The sequence below is a fragment of the Dendrobates tinctorius genome, unplaced genomic scaffold (genome assembly GCF_039654945.1).
Source record: "Dendrobates tinctorius isolate UK_male_01 unplaced genomic scaffold, ASM3965494v1 ptg000019l, whole genome shotgun sequence".
Lineage (NCBI taxonomy): Eukaryota > Metazoa > Chordata > Amphibia > Anura > Dendrobatidae > Dendrobates > Dendrobates tinctorius.
The window spans coordinates 32,815,511-32,834,914 of NW_027361687.1; the positions used below are offsets into that span (position 1 = coordinate 32,815,511).

General features: G+C 52.6%; 1 protein-coding gene across 3 annotated transcripts in view; it reads left to right on the plus strand.

Annotated features, from left to right (window-relative positions):
- The first annotated feature begins 310 nt into the window (after positions 1 to 310).
- CHRNB2 (cholinergic receptor nicotinic beta 2 subunit) overlaps positions 311 to 19,404 on the plus strand; it is a 32,217-nt gene continuing 13,123 nt past the window's right edge. The window contains exons 1-2 of one of the 3 annotated variants that reach the window (XM_073566844.1): positions 311 to 450; positions 3,398 to 3,543. In XM_073566844.1, the coding sequence (XP_073422945.1) occupies positions 402 to 450; positions 3,398 to 3,543 (195 nt within the window). In that variant the 5' untranslated portion in view covers positions 311 to 401. Of the gene's footprint in view, positions 451 to 3,278; positions 3,544 to 19,404 lie in introns of all 3 variants that reach the window. The other 2 variants (XM_073566843.1, XM_073566845.1) reach the window with 2 other exon arrangements.

A 19,404-nucleotide genomic window follows, 5' to 3' on the forward strand; every position in this document is an offset into this window, starting at 1 on the left:
CTCCGTGTGTACAGGTGACGGGGCGGCCCCCTCCTCCGTGTGTACAGGTGACGGGGCGGCCCCCTCCTCCGTGTGTACAGGTGACGGGGCGGCCCCCTCCTCCGTGTGTACAGGTGACGGGGCGGCCCCCTCCTCCGTGTGTACAGGTGACGGGGCGGCCCCCTCCTCCGTGTGTACAGGTGCCAGTGCTGCTCCCGTATCCAGGCTGCTCAGGCTTCTCCCGACTCCCGCACAGTGGCCTCCGCCTCTTCCTCCGCCCCCCGGAGTCTGCGCAGCTCTGGGTTCTCAGTACCGGGATCCAGGACGCTGCAGGATCATGATGAGCCCCGGACAGGCGGCGGAATAACCCGGTTTGAAAAGCACGACGCCCCGGACACATGCGGCTGTAGGGCGGCGGCAGGATGACGGCTCTTCTCGTCCTGCTCCTCAGCCTGTTCGGCCTGGTCACCAGTAAGTACCGGGGCCCGAGACTACAGAATGGCATCTCCTGTGTAACACTGATGTAGTGGGATGAGAGCTGGACTGTAATATGTCATGTGCTGCATGTATGTCCGCTGCGTGCGTGTGCCCCCCGGCTGTGTATGTCCGCTGCGTGCGTGTGCCCCCCGGCTGTGTATGTCCGCTGCGTGCGTGTGTCTCCCGGCTGTGTATGTCTGCTGCGTGCGTGTGCCCCCCGGCTGTGTATGTCCGCTGCGTGCGTGTGCCCCCCGGCTGTGTATGTCCGCTGCGTGCGTGTGCCCCCCGGCTGTGTATGTCCGCTGCGTGCGTGTGCCTCCCGGCTGTGTATGTCCGCTGCGTGCGTGTGTCTCCCGGCTGTGTATGTCCGCTGCGTGCGTGTGTCTCCCGGCTGTGTATGTCCGCTGCGTGCGTGTGTCTCCCGGCTGTGTATGTCCGCTGCGTGCGTGTGTCTCCCGGCTGTGTATGTCCGCTGCGTGCGTGTGTCTCCCGGCTGTGTATGTCCGCTGCGTGCGTGTGTCTCCCGGCTGTGTATGTCCGCTGCGTGCGTGTGTCTCCCGGCTGTGTATGTCCGCTGCGTGCGTGTGTCTCCCGGCTGTGTATGTCCGCTGCGTGCGTGTGCCCCCCGGCTGTGTATGTCCGCTGCGTGCGTGTGTCTCCCGGCTGTGTATGTCCGCTGCGTGCGTGTGTCTCCCGGCTGTGTATGTCCGCTGCGTGCGTGTGTCTCCCGGCTGTGTATGTCCGCTGCGTGCGTGTGTCTCCCGGCTGTGTATGTCCGCTGCGTGCGTGTGTCTCCCGGCTGTGTATGTCCGCTGCGTGCGTGTGTCTCCCGGCTGTGTATGTCCGCTGCGTGCGTGTGTCTCCCGGCTGTGTATGTCCGCTGCGTGCGTGTGTCTCCCGGCTGTGTATGTCCGCTGCGTGCGTGTGCCCCCTGGTTGTGTATGTCCGCTGCGTACGTGTGTCTCCCGGCTGTGTATGTCCGCTGCGTGCGTGTGTCTCCCGGCTGTGTATGTCCGCTGCGTGCGTGTGCCCCCCGGCTGTGTATGTCCGCTGCGTGCGTGTGCCCCCCGGCTGTGTATGTCCGCTGCGTGCGTGTGCCCCCCGGCTGTGTATGTCCGCTGCGTGCGTGTGCCCCCCGGCTGTGTATGTCCGCTGCGTGCGTGTGCCCCCCGGCTGTGTATGTCCGCTGCGTGCGTGTGCCCCCCGGCTGTGTATGTCCGCTGCGTGCGTGTGCCCCCCGGCTGTGTATGTCCGCTGCGTGCGTGTGCCCCCCGGCTGTGTATGTCCGCTGCGTGCGTGTGCCCCCCGGCTGTGTATGTCCGCTGCGTGCGTGTGCCCCCCGGCTGTGTATGTCCGCTGCGTGCGTGTGCCCCCCGGCTGTGTATGTCCGCTGCGTGCGTGTGCCCCCGGCTGTGTATGTCCGCTGCGTGCGTGTGCCCCCCGGCTGTGTATGTCCGCTGCGTGCGTGTGCCCCCCGGCTGTGTATGTCCGCTGCGTGCGTGTGCCCCCCGGCTGTGTATGTCCGCTGCGTGCGTGTGCCCCCCGGCTGTGTATGTCCGCTGCGTGCGTGTGCCCCCCGGCTGTGTATGTCCGCTGCGTGCGTGTGCCCCCCGGCTGTGTATGTCCGCTGCGTGCGTGTGCCTCCCGGCTGTGTATGTCCGCTGCGTGCGTGTGTCTCCCGGCTGTGTATGTCCGCTGCGTGCGTGTGTCTCCCGGCTGTGTATGTCCGCTGCGTGCGTGTGTCTCCCGGCTGTGTATGTCCGCTGCGTGCGTGTGTCTCCCGGCTGTGTATGTCCGCTGCGTGCGTGTGTCTCCCGGCTGTGTATGTCCGCTGCGTGCGTGTGTCTCCCGGCTGTGTATGTCCGCTGCGTGCGTGTGTCTCCCGGCTGTGTATGTCCGCTGCGTGCGTGTGCCCCCTGGCTGTGTATGTCCGCTGCGTGCGTGTGTCTCCCGGCTGTGTATGTCCGCTGCGTGCGTGTGTCTCCCGGCTGTGTATGTCCGCTGCGTGCGTGTGTCTCCCGGCTGTGTATGTCCGCTGCGTGCGTGTGTCTCCCGGCTGTGTATGTCCGCTGCGTGCGTGTGTCTCCCGGCTGTGTATGTCCGCTGCGTGCGTGTGTCTCCCGGCTGTGTATGTCCGCTGCGTACGTGTGCCCCCCGGCTGTGTATGTCCGCTGCGTGCGTGTGCCCCCCGGCTGTGTATGTCCGCTGCGTGCGTGTGCCCCCCGGCTGTGTATGTCCGCTGCGTGCGTGTGCCCCCCGGCTGTGTATGTCCGCTGCGTGCGTGTGCCTCCCGGCTGTGTATGTCCGCTGCGTGCGTGTGCCTCCCGGCTGTGTATGTCCGCTGCGTGCGTGTGTCTCCCGGCTGTGTATGTCCGCTGCGTGCGTGTGTCTCCCGGCTGTGTATGCCCGCTGCGTGCGTGTGTCTCCCGGCTGTGTATGTCCGCTGCGTGCGTGTGTCTCCCGGCTGTGTATGTCCGCTGCGTGCGTGTCTCCCGGCTGTGTATGTCCGCTGCGTGCGTGTGCCCCCCGGCTGTGTATGTCCTCTGCGTGCGTGTGTATGTCCGCTGCATGCGTGTGTCCCCTGGCTTTGTATGTCCTCCGTGTGTGCGGGCAGGCATGCACGTGTGTTTGCTGGCTGTACTGGTGTGTCTGCTGCGTATGCTCTCTGGCTGCGTGCATTCGTAGGCTGTGAGTATCTTTTCCTATTACTGTATGTGTAATACTGTGGATATGATATCTAGGTGTGACGTAGAATTACTACCCCCATCATGTGACAGTCCCCGAGGGCTGTGACACTACTATTTGCGTTACTCTCCCGGAAGGTGTGAAGTTGTGGGGCTCATGATCCAGTGACCATGGTGCATGATCTACTTGAGCAGTGAAGTGGCTCTGTGTGCTGACCAGCCGGAGGCGACCCCTCTTGATGTCATGTGTATTACAGGAAGTACGGGCACGGACACTGAGGAACGGCTTGTGGAATTTCTGCTGGACCCATCTAGGTACAACAAGCTGATCCGACCTGTAACCAATGGATCTGAACAGGTCACCGTCCAGCTGATGGTATCCCTGGCCCAACTGATCAGCGTGGTGAGTGATGTCACCTCTGATCTCTAGTGATGGATAGGAGGCATTCTCAGTGATGTCACCTCTGATCTCTAGTGATGGATAGGCGGCATTCTCAGTGATGTCACTGCTGATCTCTAGTGATGGATAGGTGGCATTCTCAGTGATGTCACCTCTGATCTCTAGTGATGGATAGGAGGCATTCTCAGTGATGTCACCTCTGATCTCTAGTGATGGATAGGTGGCATTCTCAGTGATGTCACCTCTGATCTCTAGTGATGGATAGGTGGCATTCTCAGTGATGTCACCTCTGATCTCTAGTGATGGATAGGAGGCATTCTCAGTGATGTCACCGCTGATCTCTAGTGATGGATAGGTGGCATTCTCAGTGATGTCACCACTGATCTCTAGTGATGGATATGCGGCATTCTCAGTGATGTCACCACTGATCTCTAGTGATGGATATGCGGCATTCTCAGTGATGTCACCTCTGATCTCTAGTGATGGATAGGTGGCATTCTCAGTGATGTCACCTCTGATCTCTAATGATGGATTGGAGGCATTCTCAGTGATGTCACCTCTGATCTTTAGTGATGGATAGGAGGCATTCTCAGTGATGCCACCACTGATCACTAGTGATGGATAGGAGGCATTCTCAGTGATGTCACACCTGATCTCTAGTGATGGATAGGAGGCATTCTCAGTGATGTCACCGCTGATCTCTAGTGATGGATAGGAGGCATTCTCAGTGATGTCACCGCTGATCTCTATTGATGGATAGCAGGCATTCTCATTGCTGTCACCGCCGATCTCTAGTGACGGATAGGTGGCATTCTCAGTGATGTCACCTCTGATCTCTAATGATGGATAGGTGGTATTCTCAGTGATGTCACCTCTGATCTCTAGTGATGGATAGGAGGCATTCTCAGTGATGCCACCACTGATCTCTAGTGATGGATAGGAGGCATTCTCAGTGATGTCACACCTGATCTCTAGTGATGGATAGGAGGCATTCTCAGTGATGTCACCCCTGATCTCTAGTGATGGATAGGAGGCATTCTCAGTGATGTCACCTCTGATCTCTAGTGATGGATAGGTGGCATTCTCAGTGAGGTCACCTCTGATCTCTAGTGATGGATAGGTGGCATTCTCAGTGATGTCACCGCTGATCTCTAGTGACGGATAGGAGGCATTCTCAGTGATGTTACTGCTGATCTCTAGTGATGGAAAGGAGGCATTCTCAGTGATGTCACCTCTGATCTCTAATGATGGATAGGAGGCATTCTCAGTGATGTCACTGCTGATCTCTAGTGATGGATAGGAGGCATTCTTAGTGATGTCACCCTTGATCTCTAATGATGGATAGGAGGCATTCTCAGTGATGTCACTGCCGATCTCTAGTGATGGATAGGAGGCATTCTCAGTGATGTCACCGCTGATCTCTAGTGATGGATAGGAGGCATTCTCAGTGATGTCACCCCTGATCTCTAGTGATGGATAGGCGGCATTCTCAGTGATGTCACTGCTGATCTCTAGTGATGGATAGGAGGCATTCTCAGTGATGTCACTGCTGATCTCTAGTGATGGATAGGCGGCATTCTCAGTGATGTCACCGCTCATCTCTAGTGATGGATAGGAGGCATTCTCAGTGATGTCACCTCTGATCTCTAGTGATGGATAGGAGGCATTCTCAGTGATGTTACTGCTGATCTCTAGTGATGGATAGGAGGCATTCTCAGTGATGTCACCTCTGATCTCTAATGATGGATAGGAGGCATTCTCAGTGATGTCACTGCTGATCTCTAGTGATGGATAGGAGGCATTCTCAGTGATGTCACCGCTGATCTCTAGTGATGGATAGGAGGCATTCTCAGTGATGTCACTGCTGATCTCTAGTGATGGATAGGAGGCATTCTCAGTGATGTCACCCCTGATCTCTAATGATGGATAGGAGGCATTCTCAGTGATGTCACTGCCGATCTCTAGTGATGGATAGGAGGCATTCTCAGTGATGTCACCGCTGATCTCTAGTGATGGATAGGAGGCATTCTCAGTGATGTCACCCCTGATCTCTAGTGATGGATAGGCGGCATTCTCAGTGATGTCACTGCTGATCTCTAGTGATGGATAGGAGGCATTCTCAGTGATGTCACTGCTGATCTCTAGTGATGGATAGGCGGCATTCTCAGTGATGTCACCGCTCATCTCTAGTGATGGATAGGAGGCATTCTCAGTGATGTTACTGCTGATCTCTAGTGATGGAAAGGAGGCATTCTCAGTGATGTCACCTCTGATCTCTAGTGATGGATAGGAGGCATTCTCAGTGATGTCACTGCTGATCTCTAGTGATGGATAGGAGGCATTCTTAGTGATGTCACCCCTGATCTCTAATGATGGATAGGAGGCATTCTCAGTGATGTCACTGCTGATCTCTAGTGATGGATAGGAGGCATTCTTAGTGATGTCACCCCTGATCTCTAATGATGGATAGGAGGCATTCTCAGTGATGTCACTGCCGATCTCTAGTGATGGATAGGAGGCATTCTCAGAGATGTCACCGCTGATCTCTAGTGATGGATAGGAGGCATTCTCAGTGATGTCACCCCTGAACTCTAGTGATGGATAGGCGGCATTCTCAGTGATGTCACTGCTGATCTCTAGTGATGGATAGGAGGCATTCTCAGTGATGTCACTGCTGATCTCTAGTGATGGATAGGCGGCATTCTCAGTGATGTCACTGCTGATCTCTAGTGATGGATAGGAGGCATTCTCAGTGATGTCACTGCTGATCTCTAGTGATGGATAGGCGGCATTCTCAGTGATATCACCGCTCATCTCTAGTGATGGATAGGAGGCATTCTCAGTGATGTTACTGCTGATCTCTAGTGATGGAAAGGAGGCATTCTCAGTGATGTCACCTCTGATCTCTAATGATGGATAGGAGGCATTCTCAGTGATGTCACTGCTGATCTCTAGTGATGGATAGGAGGCATTCTTAGTGATGTCACCCCTGATCTCTAATGATGGATAGGAGGCATTCTCAGTGATGTCACTGCTGATCTCTAGTGATGGATAGGAGGCATTCTTAGTGATGTCACCCCTGATCTCTAATGATGGATAGGAGGCATTCTCAGTGATGTCACTGCCGATCTCTAGTGATGGATAGGAGGCATTCTCAGAGATGTCACCGCTGATCTCTAGTGATGGATAGGAGGCCTTCTCAGTGATGTCACCCCTGAACTCTAGTGATGGATAGGCGGCATTCTCAGTGATGTCACTGCTGATCTCTAGTGATGGATAGGAGGCATTCTCAGTGATGTCACTGCTGATCTCTAGTGATGGATAGGCGGCATTCTCAGTGATGTCACCGCTCATCTCTAGTGATGGATAGGAGGCATTCTCAGTGATGTTACTGCTGATCTCTAGTGATGGAAAGGAGGCATTCTCAGTGATGTCACCTCTGATCTCTAATGATGGATAGGAGGCATTCTCAGTGATGTCACTGCTGATCTCTAGTGATGGATAGGAGGCATTCTCAGTGATGTCACCGCTGATCTCTAGTGATGGATAGGAGGCATTCTTAGTGATGTCACCCCTGATCTCTAATGATGGATAGGAGGCATTCTCAGTGATGTCACTGCCGATCTCTAGTGATGGATAGGAGGCATTCTCAGTGATGTCACCGCTGATCTCTAGTGATGGATAGGAGGCATTCTCAGTGATGTCACCCCTGATCTCTAGTGATGGATAGGCGGCATTCTCAGTGATGTCACTGCTGATCTCTAGTGATGGATAGGTGGCATTCTCAGTGATGTCACCGCTGATCTCTAGTGATGGATAGGAGACATTCTCAGTGATGCCACTGCTGATCTCTAGTGACGGATAGGAGGCATTCTCAGTGATGTCACCTCTGATCTCTAGTGATGGATAGGAGGCATTCTCAGTGATGTCACCGCTGATCTCTAGTGATGGATAGGAGGCATTCTCAGTGATGTCACACCTGATCTCTAGTGACGGATAGGAGGCATTCTCAGTGATGTCACCGCTGATCTCTAGTGACGGATAGGAGGCATTCTCAGTGATGTCACCGCTGATCTCTAGTGATGGATAGGAGGCATTCTCAGTGATGTCACCGCTGATCTCTAGTGATGGAGAGCAGGCATTCTCATTGATGTCACCGCCGATCTCTAGTGACGGATAGGTGGCATTCTCAGTGAGGTTACCTCTGATCTCTAGTGATGGATAGGCGGCATTCTCAGTGATGTCACCACTGATCTCTAGTGATGGATAGGTGGCATTCTCAGTGAGGTTACGTCTGATCTCTAGTGATGGATAGGAGGCATTCTCAGTGATGTCACCACTGATCTCTAGTGATGGATAGGTGGCATTCTCAGTGATGTCACCCCTGATCTCTAGTGATGGATAGGTGGCATTCTCAGTGAGGTTACCTCTGATCTCTAGTGATGGATAGGAGGCATTCTCAGTGATGTCACCTCTGATCTCTAGTGATGGATAGGAGGCATTCTCAGTGATGTCACCCCTGATCTCTAGTGATGGATAGGCGGCATTCTCAGTGATGTCACTGCTGATCTCTAGTGATGGATAGGTGGCATTCTCAGTGATGTCACCGCTGATCTCTAGTGATGGATAGGAGACATTCTCAGTGATGCCACTGCTGATCTCTAGTGACGGATAGGAGGCATTCTCAGTGATGTCACCTCTGATCTCTAATGATGGATAGGAAGCATTCTCAGTGATGTCACCGCTGATCTCTAGTGATGGATAGGAGGCATTCGCAGTGATGTCACCGCTGATCTCTAGTGATGGATAGCAGGCATTCTCAGTGATGGCACCGCCGATCTCTAGTGACAGGAGGCATTCTCAGTGATGTCACCGCTGATCTCTAGTGATGGATAGGTGGCATTCTCAGTGATGTCACCGCTGATCTCTAGTGATGGATAGGTGGCATTCTCAGTGATGTCACCCCTGATCTCTAGTGATGGATAGGAGGCATTCTCAGTGATGTCATTGCTGATCTGTAGTGATGGATAGGAGGCATTCTCAGTGATGTCACCGCTGATCTCTAGTGATGGATAGGTGGCATTCTCAGTGATGTCACCGCTGATCTCTAGTGATAGATGGCATTCTCAGTGATGTCACCTCTGGTCTCTAGAGATGGATAGGAGGCATTCTCAGTGATGTTACCTCTGATCTCTAATGATGGATAGGAGGCATTCTCATTGATGTCACCCCTGATCTCTAGTGACGGATAGGAGGCATTCTCAGTGATGTCACCGCTGATCTCTAGTGACGGATAGGAGGCATTCTCAGTGATGTCACCTCTGATCTCTAGTGATGGATAGGAGGCATTCTCAGTGATGTCACCGCTGATCTCTAGTGACGGATAGGAGGCATTCTCAGTGATGTCACTGCTGATCTCTAGTGATGGATAGGAGGCATTCTCATTGATGTCACCGCCGATCTCTAGTGACGGATAGGTGGCATTCTCAGTCATGTCACCTCTGATCTCTAGTGATGGATAGGTGGCATTCTCAGTGATGTCACTGCTGATCTCTAGTGATGGATAGGAGGCATTCTCATTGATGTCACCGCCGATCTCTAGTGACGGATAGGTGGCATTCTCAGTGAGGTCACCTCTGATCTCTAGTGATGGATAGGCGGCGTTCTCAGTGATGTCACCTCTGATCTCTAGTGATGGATAGGAGGCATTCTCAGTGATGTCATCGCAGATCTCTAGTGATGGATAGATGGCATTCTCAGTGATGTCACTGCTGATCTCTAGTGATGGATAGGCGGCATTCTCAGTGATGTCACCTCTGATCTCTAGTGATGGATAGGCGGCATTCTCAGTGATGTCACCTCTGATCTCTAGTGATGGATAGGCGGCATTCTCAGTGATGTCACCGCTGATCTCTAGTGATGGATAGGCGGCATTCTCAGTGATGTCACCTCTGGTCTCTAGTCATGGATAGGCGACATTCTCAGTGATGTAACCGCTGATCTCTAGTGATGGGTAGGAGGCATTCTCAGTGATGTCACCTCTGATCTCTAGTGATGGATAGGCGGCATTCTCAGTGATGTCACCTCTGATCTCTAGTGATGGGTAGGAGGCATTCTCAGTGATGTCACCTCTGATCTCTAGTGATGGATAGGCGGCATTCTCAGTGATGTCACCTCTGGTCTCTAGTCATGGATAGGCGGCATTCTCAGTGATGTCACCGCTGATCTCTAGTGATGGATAGGCGGGATTCTCAGTGATGTCACCTCTGGTCTCTAGTCATGGATAGGCGACATTCTCAGTGATGTAACCGCTGATCTCTAGTGATGGGTAGGAGGCATTGTCAGTGATGCCACTGCTGATCTCTAGTGATGGATAAGAGGCATTCTCAGTGTTGTCACTGCCGATCTCTAGTGATGGATAGGTGGCATTCTCAGTGATGTCACCCCTGATCTCTAGTGATGGATAGGAGGCATTCTCAGTGATGTCATTGCTGATCTGTAGTGATGGATAGGAGGCATTCTCAGTGATGTCACTGCTGATCTCTAGTGATGGATAGGTGGCATTCTCAGTGATGTCACCGCTGATCTCTAGTGATAGATGGCATTCTCAGTGATGTCACCTCTGGTCTCTAGAGATGGATAGGAGGCATTCTCAGTGATGTTACCTCTGATCTCTAATGATGGATAGGAGGCATTCTCATTGATGTCACCCCTGATCTCTAGTGACGGATAGGAGGCATTCTCAGTGATGTCACCGCTGATCTCTAGTGACGGATAGGAGGCATTCTCAGTGATGTCACCTCTGATCTCTAGTGATGGATAGGAGGCATTCTCAGTGATGTCACCGCTGATCTCTAGTGACGGATAGGAGGCATTCTCAGTGATGTCACTGCTGATCTCTAGTGATGGATAGGAGGCATTCTCATTGATGTCACCGCCGATCTCTAGTGACGGATAGGTGGCATTCTCAGTCATGTCACCTCTGATCTCTAGTGATGGATAGGTGGCATTCTCAGTGATGTCACTGCTGATCTCTAGTGATGGATAGGAGGCATTCTCATTGATGTCACCGCCGATCTCTAGTGACGGATAGGTGGCATTCTCAGTGAGGTCACCTCTGATCTCTAGTGATGGATAGGCGGCGTTCTCAGTGATGTCACCTCTGATCTCTAGTGATGGATAGGAGGCATTCTCAGTGATGTCATCGCAGATCTCTAGTGATGGATAGATGGCATTCTCAGTGATGTCACTGCTGATCTCTAGTGATGGATAGGCGGCATTCTCAGTGATGTCACCTCTGATCTCTAGTGATGGATAGGCGGCATTCTCAGTGATGTCACCTCTGATCTCTAGTGATGGATAGGCGGCATTCTCAGTGATGTCACCGCTGATCTCTAGTGATGGATAGGCGGCATTCTCAGTGATGTCACCTCTGGTCTCTAGTCATGGATAGGCGACATTCTCAGTGATGTAACCGCTGATCTCTAGTGATGGGTAGGAGGCATTCTCAGTGATGTCACCTCTGATCTCTAGTGATGGATAGGCGGCATTCTCAGTGATGTCACCTCTGATCTCTAGTGATGGGTAGGAGGCATTCTCAGTGATGTCACCTCTGATCTCTAGTGATGGATAGGCGGCATTCTCAGTGATGTCACCTCTGGTCTCTAGTCATGGATAGGCGGCATTCTCAGTGATGTCACCGCTGATCTCTAGTGATGGATAGGCGGGATTCTCAGTGATGTCACCTCTGGTCTCTAGTCATGGATAGGCGACATTCTCAGTGATGTAACCGCTGATCTCTAGTGATGGGTAGGAGGCATTGTCAGTGATGCCACTGCTGATCTCTAGTGATGGATAAGAGGCATTCTCAGTGTTGTCACTGCCGATCTCTAGTGATGGATAGGCGGCATTCTCAGTCGCTGATCTCTAGTGATGGATATGCGGCATTCTCAGTGATGTCACCTCTGATCTCTAGTGATGGATAGGCGGCATTCTCAGTGATGTCACCTCTGATCTCTAGTGATAGGCGGCATTCTCAGTGATGTCACCGCTGATCTCTAGTGATGGATAGGAGGCATTCTCAGTGATGTCACCTCTGATCTCTAGTGATGGATAGGAGGCATTCTCAGTGATGTCACCTCTGATCTCTAGTGATGGATAGGAGGCATTCTCAGTGATGTCACTGCTGATCTCTAGTGATGGATAGGTGGCATTCTCAGTGATGTCACTGCTGTTCTCTAGTGATGGATAGGCGGCATTCTCAGTGATGTCACCTCTGATCTCTAGTGATGGATAGGTGGCATTCTCAGTGATGTCACCTCTGATCTCTAGTGGTGGATAGGAGGCATTCTCAGTGATGTCTGTTATGATTGAGTCACCGAGGAGGAAAAACAAAACAGAAGCTCAGCCCAGAAAATCAGAGCGGTTGGAAACTAGTGGATTGCAGACCCCTAATCCTATCACACAACTAGCAGTAGCCGTGGAGTGTTCCTACGGTGATCCTAGACACCTCGTCACAGCCGGAGATCTACATAAGCCTAAAGAGAGAAAAGGGAAAAACTGACTGCCCCAGAGCAGACCCCAAAGCAATAGGCAGCCCCCAACATATAATGACGGTGAAGCAAGATGAAAACACTAACACAGATAGAAAGATAGGTTGAGCAAACGATGGGGCCCAAGCCAACTAAAAAGGACAGGATAGAAAAGCTGCTGTCTGCAATCCGAGAAAACCCTGCTCAAAAATATTACCATCACAACTGATAAGCAAAAAGGACCCTGAAGTCACTAGACTTCAAACCCTATATCAGCACTCAGAATATTCTGGAAGCAGAGCAAAAGAGAACACTGATCAAGGAAAAAGAATCCAGCACACCCCCGGCCGGGGATGGCTGAACTCGGAAAAACAAGGTAAACAAAACCAAAACTAATAAGTTCAATAGCAGAGCAAAAACTTATCTTTGGGAAGCAGGAATCAGACTGGTCTCCAAGAATCCAGCATAGAAATCACCAGCGACTCAGAAGGGCGTCAGCTGCCTTATATCCAGTCTGAAGTTCCCGTTACCCAGTCACCATCCACCTGACCAGGTGTTTGGTAATCAGCCTCACTACCTTCCTTCACCAGAAGAGGGAGATCCTCGGACACAAAAGATGAATGAACAGATGAGCTCACAACAGTACCTCCCCCATGAGGAGGGGTCACCGAACCCTCATCCAAGCCACCAGGCCGATCAGGATGAGCTCGATGAAAAACACGTACCAATCTTTCGGCATGAATATCCGAGGCAGAGACCTAGAAATTATCCTCCTGACCATAACCCTTCCACTTAACCAAATACTGGAGTCTCCGTCTAGCCAGACAGGAATCCCGTATCTTCTCTACCTCATATTCCATGTTACCTTCAACCAACATAGGGTCAGGAGGTGCCGCCATAGGAACCACTGGTTCAACAAACCTCTTCAACAAGGACTTATGAAACACATTATGAATCTTAAATCTGACAGGAAGAGCCAACCGAAAAGAGACCGGATTAATAATCTCCAAAATCTTGTAAGGTCCAATAAATCTAGGTTTAAACTTTGGAGAAGCCACTTTCATAGAGATATTCTTTGATGACAACCAGACCATATCACCCACCTTAAACCGGGGACCAATGGTCCTATGCCGGTTAGAAAACCGCTGGGCCTTTTCCTGGGAAAGAGACAACTTATCCACCACTTGGTCCCAAATCTGCTGCATTCTTTCCACCACAGTGTCAACCCCTGGACAGGCAGAAGACTCCACCTGCCCTGAAGAAAATCGAGGATGAAACCGAAAGTTACAGAAAAAGGGTGACATCAAAGTGGCAGAACTAGCTCTATTATTTAAAGCAAATTTGGGCCAAGGGTAAAAATGAGACCCAATCATCCTGATCAGCAGATTTAAAACATCTCAAATAAGCCTCCAAAGTCTGGTTTGTTCTCTCCGTCTGCCCATTGGTCTGAGGGTGAAATGCAGAGGAGAAGGACAGCTGAATTCCCAACTTGGAACAAAAGGTCCTCCAGAATCTAGAGACAAACTGAACTCCTCTGTCCGATACAATGTTCTCAGGAATCCTGTGCAAGCGAACCACCTGTTGCAAAAACAAGGGCACCAACTCTGATGAAGATGGCAACTTAGGGAGTGGTACAAGATGGACCATCTTAGAGAATCTTTCTCCTTCGTCTCATTGGGGGACACAGATACTGTGGGTGTATGCTTCTGCTGCTAGGAGGCTGACGCTAAGTGAAAAAAAGAGGTTAGCTCTTCCTCCGCAGTATACACCCTCGCCCCTATTGCGGGCGGAAATCAGTTTTTGCTTAGTGTCCTATGGAGGCACACACAGTCTGGATCTCTCCAGACTATTTTTTTCTAGTTTACTATGAAGATGAGACAGGGGCGACGGATCCTATTGAAAGGGTCCGATCTCCCCAAACCATCAACGGGCGAGCACGCGTTGAGTATCGTCTCCGCATATACTTTCCCGCACTGAGGGACATATCTGGGACTTTTCCCCAGACTTCTATTTTTGTTTGTTATTTTATGAAGATGAGAGAGGGGCAACGCATCCTATTGAAAGGATCCGATTTCCCCAAACCATCAACGGGCGAGCACGTGCGAGTATCCCTCCACGTATCCTTTCCCGCACCGAGGGACATATCTGGGACTTTTTCCCCAGACTTCTATTTTTGTTTGTTATTTTATGAAGATGAGACAGGGGCAACGCATCCTATTGAAAGGATCCGATTTCCCCAAACCAGCAACGGGCGACCACGTGCGAGTGTCCCTCTACGTTTCCTTTCCCGCGACGTGGGACATTATGCCAGACTTAGCCCTGTCCTCCCCTAGGTATTGAAACCATGGGCTTGCACAGAGGCACAAGACTAGTCTGTGCGGCCCCCACTGCTCCACCAACGCTAGACGGCGGTGCTGCAAGGTGGCGGACGGTTCCTCTCCCCACCCCCTGAAGGGGTTAGATGGAGCTAGGGTGCCTGCACCGTCCTGTTTTTTATCAAAGACCCCCTCACATACCTGCGCTAAGGCTGAAGAGGGAGAGGGTCGGGGCGCCCCCCCCCAGGTCGGGTAGGGGAAAAATTGAGGCCGCGGCTTCGGCCGGAGCTAGGCCTCGGCCGGAAGTTTCGCCCTCGAGGCCGCGTGTCACTTCCGGCAGCCCGCCCCGCACTCGGCGGCGAAAAAATAAATAAATTGAGGCCCCGACTTCGGCGCACGATTTAAAGTAAGCATCCAGGTCGGGGGGCGCAGGACTGGGGTAAGTGCTGCCCGAGAGGCCAGGCTAGGGAAAAACGAGGAGCTACCTCTTCCCCATATCCCCAGCAGCGGACAGATACACCATGTCCGAAAAAAGGCAAAGACGCACACGTTCTTTTATGCGGCATGCATCTCTTGTTGGACTGTGTCTCCGCGGGCGCAGAGCAGTGTTTATGCGAAGCCTGCAAATCCAAATGCGCCCAGGAGCCCTCCCCTGCGACCGCGACCAATGTGTCAAATCACCCGGAGTGGGCCCGATTACTTTCACAGTACATGGTGTCGCTTACGAGAGCAATAGAATCCCTTCAAGCCCCAGATAGGGGCAGGGACAGTGTCGCCGCCTTTAGAGGGAACATTCACCTCACAGGAGCCTCCGGCCTGCAGGGGCCGCCCTCACTCTAGGCAGACCCGGGGGAAACAAATCCACACGTTGTCGCCCAGTCCATCCGGTGCCTTTGGTATCCGTAAGATCTGCTTCTCGCTCCTCGTCACCAGTGGTTGATAGCGAGCAGACCTCAGATTGCGACTCAGACGAGCCCATTGACCTGGACACTCCAGAGTCATGTGAAACGGTGGACAGCCGCATAGAAGCCATCAATCAGACCCTGGGGATTGAGGATGATACCGCAGCGGCTACGGAGCATAAAGGGCATGTAAACGAGTGAAGCGGCCGCACAGAATTTTTTCCTCTCACCCTGAGTTTGAGGACATAGTACAGCGGCGCAGAGAACGTCCAAAAAGGCATTTTTCTCGGGTTAAAGGGCACTCGAAACGCGTTATCCGTTTGCTCCGGACCTCTATAAACAATGGATGGAATCCTCGATAGTGGGTCCTCCGGTTTCGCGCCTGGCCACTAAGACCCTGTTATCTGTCCCTAGGGTTGCCTCGATTAAAGATCCCACGGACTGCCTTATTGAGAGCCTAGCTCGTTAAGTATATGAGGCATCAGGGTCTGCACTCGCTCCCTCGGCCGCAGCCAAGGCTATGATATCATAGTCAGAAACATTAAACAAGGTCGCTCAGGAGCAGGATCTACCTGCAGAGATCTCGGAGGGATGACGATAGCCGGAGATTATGTAATGAATGCGTTTTTGGATGCGGCCTATTGTTCAGCACTTGCTGCCGCTAAAGCAATCTCTATCTGAAGAGCCCTATGGTTGAGGACATGGCGGGCCGATTCTACTTCCAAGAAGTCCTTTGCTTCCCTGCCTGATCAGTGTGGCCGCCTATTTTTGGATCAACTTATCTCCGACTCCACAGGAGGAAGGAGCGGGTTTCTCCCCCAACAGAAGGTTAGATCGTTTTTTCGTCACCCGGTTCAGGCACGTTTTCGGACCTTTCGCATTGCTACCCGCCATTCTAGGCCGGGCGTGCCGGCAGTGGTCAGGTGGTGGCCGGTAAGTAGCCTGAGCCTGGTCCGGGACCCGAATAGGAGACGGTCTGGGGTCATGTGTTGAAAGTCTCTGGGTGGACTACGGGGCCCAATTCCGCCACCTCAGACCGCCCCAACCAGGATAGGGAGCGGCAGGTCATATAGAGCCAACCCATTGGGGAGAATGCGTGCTCAAGAGGCCAGATCGAGAGGACCCAGATCCTAAGGATCATCGGCCAAATGACGCGAGGTCGTTACCAGACGACACCAGCAAGTGGGCGGCTGCCTACTCTGTTTTCACCACGTCTGGGCCAACATCGCTCACGACGCATGGGTAAAAGAGTTGGTGTCTTCAGGTTACAAAATAGAATTTGTCAGATACCCTCCAAGAAGGTTTTTTCCTTCCCGGCTTCCCTGGGTGGATACCCAGGTAAGGGCTCTATTGGGAGCCATCAAGTCGCTCCTGCACAACGGAGTCATTGTTCCAGGGCCGGAACATGGAAGAGCTCAGGGGTTCTATTCAAACCTTTTTGCGGTCCCCAAAAAGGACGGGTCTGTCAGGCCTGTTTTGGACCTAAAGCTTCTGAACAAATTCATGAGGATCAGACCTTTCCGGATGGAGTCTCTCCGTTCAGTCATAGCGGTCATGGAACAGTGAGGATATTTGGCCTCAATTGACAGCCATGACGCTTTTCTGCATATTCCATTTTTTCCTCATCAGAGGCGGCTACGCTTCGCCATCAGCGTTCAGCATTTTAAGTTCGTAGCGCTACCCTTCGGGCTAGCCACGGCTCCCAGAGTATTCACAAAGGTTTTGGCAATTGTCAGGGTCACACTGCATTCTCGAGGCATAGTCGTCTTGTCAACATCACGCTAGATACTCTTGCCGCTTAGATGGTTGGTCAATGCAAAGAAATCATCCCTTGTGCCAGCTCAGAGGATCTCCTTCCTAGGGATGATCTTCGACACTTGCTGAGGGTTGATAATTCTCCCTCAGGAAAGGGTGCTAGTCTCCGGCAGGGAGTCCGGACACTACGCCAACCAGTCCCTCATACCATCCGATCCGCGATAAGGATCCTAGGGAAAATGGTGGCAGCAATCGAAGCGATACCTTTCATCCAGTTCCATCCTTCATCCTCTGCAGCACGCCTCGTGTCAGCCTGGGACAAGAATCCTTTCACGCTCGATCGGCGGTGCAAACTGGCCTCTCAAGTCAGGCAGTCACTCGGATGGTGGATAACCAGTTCCTCTCTGGCCTATGTCATGGGCTGATAATGACAATTGACGTCAGTCTCCTCGGTTGGGGAGCGGTGTTTCGCCACCACACAACCCAGAAACGGTGGTCGCCACAGGAGGCGCGCCTCCCGATCAACTTATTGGGGGATACGAGCAATTCGGCTGGCTCTTCAGAGGTTTCATCACTTGCTAGCAGGCCGTCCTGTCTGGATTCTATTGGACATCGCCACGGCGGTGGTGTACATAATTCGTCAGGAGGGCGCCCGCAGCAGAACAATCATGCGTGGGGTGGAGCACGTTCTTCAGTGGGCCGAAGCAAACCACTCAGTGATTTCGGCTGTCCACATCCCGGGAGTGGAAAATTGGGCGGCAGACTTCCTCAGCCGGCAAGGTCTTGCATCCGGAGAGTGGTCTCTACATCCCGAAGTTTTTCAACAGATTTGTCAACTGTGGGGAGCTCCGGATGTGGACCTGACGGTTTCCAGAGTGAATGCCAAGGTGCCCACATATGTCTCTCGGGCCAGGGACCTGCAGGCATTCGCGGGGGACGTGTTGGTACTGCCATGGAACCAGTTTTCGCCTCCCATATCTATTTCCCCCACTGCCACTACTCCCGAGAGTCAGCAAAGGGATCAAGACGGAAGGGGGGCCGGCGATTCTGCTGGCCCCAGACTGGCCCCGTCGAGCGTGGTATGCAGATCTAAGGCAGCTGCTCGCAGACGTTCCTGGGCGCCTGCTAGAGCGTCCAGATCTACCGTCTCAAGGGCCAATTTGCCACCCGAACTCAGGGACCCTGTGTTTGACGGCAGGGCCGTTGAATCTCGGATTCTAACCCAGGCAGGGTTCGGGAGCAAGGTGGTCGCTACAACGATTAGCGCCCGGAGGCCTGCTTCAGCATGAATTTACCACCACACCTGCAAGGTGTTCTTTGCTTGAGGTCGAGGCGCGGTGTTTCTCCGCTAAGATTCTCGATCTTCAACATCTTGTTTTTTCTCCAGTCGGGCTCAGAGAGCCCGGATAGCTCAGTCGTTAGAGCATTAGACTCGGGCCTTGCCCCAGGCTTCCGAAGGAGACAAATGTCGGCCTTATCCGTCCTGTTCCAGTGCAGGGTTACTGCCAATTTGCAAGTGAAAACTTTTCATCGGGGAGTGTTCCACTTGATACCTCCCTATATGGCGCCGATGGACGCCTGGGTTCTTAACATGGTTTTAAGCGTTCTGCAGGAAGCTCCATTGGAACTGTTTCAGGATACCTTTCCTAAAAAAGTTGTTCCCCTAGTGGCCATCACTTCCATCAGGCGGGTTTTCAGAGCTGGCGGCTCTATCCTGCCGAGCTCCGTTCCTCACTTTCCATAGGTACAAGGTGGTCCTCAGACAGCCCCTCTTTTTCTACGAAGGTCGTGTCCTCTTTTTCACATCAATGAAGATGTTGTTTCGCCTTCATTTTTTCCAGCACCGGTGCACCGTGTGGAAGAAGGCTCTTCACACGTTAAACCTGGTAAGAGCCCTCCGGAGGTACGTGTCACGGACGGCACCCTTTCCTCAGACGGACACGCTGTTCGTGCTCCCTGTAGAACGCAGGAAGGGACTCGCTGCCTCAAAGTCGATCATAGCCAGATGGATTCGTTTGACTATTCAGGAGTTCTACTGCATTAGAGGCACGCCGATTCCAGCAGGGATCAGAGCGCACTCTACTCGGGCAGTGGACGCCTCTTGGGCGCTTCGGCATCAGGCTTCGACGGAACAGGTTTGCAAGGCAGCAACCTGGTCCAGCCTGCACACATTTGCCAAACATAATATCCATGCTCAGGCCTCGGCGGATGCAAACCTGGGTAGAAGGATTTTCCAAGCAACGGTGGCACACCTTTAAACAGGAGGTGAATGTAGCTTTGATCGGTGAGTCAATCTCCCACCCAGGGACTGCTTTAGGACGTCCCACAATATCTGTGTCCCCCAATGAGACGAATGAGAAA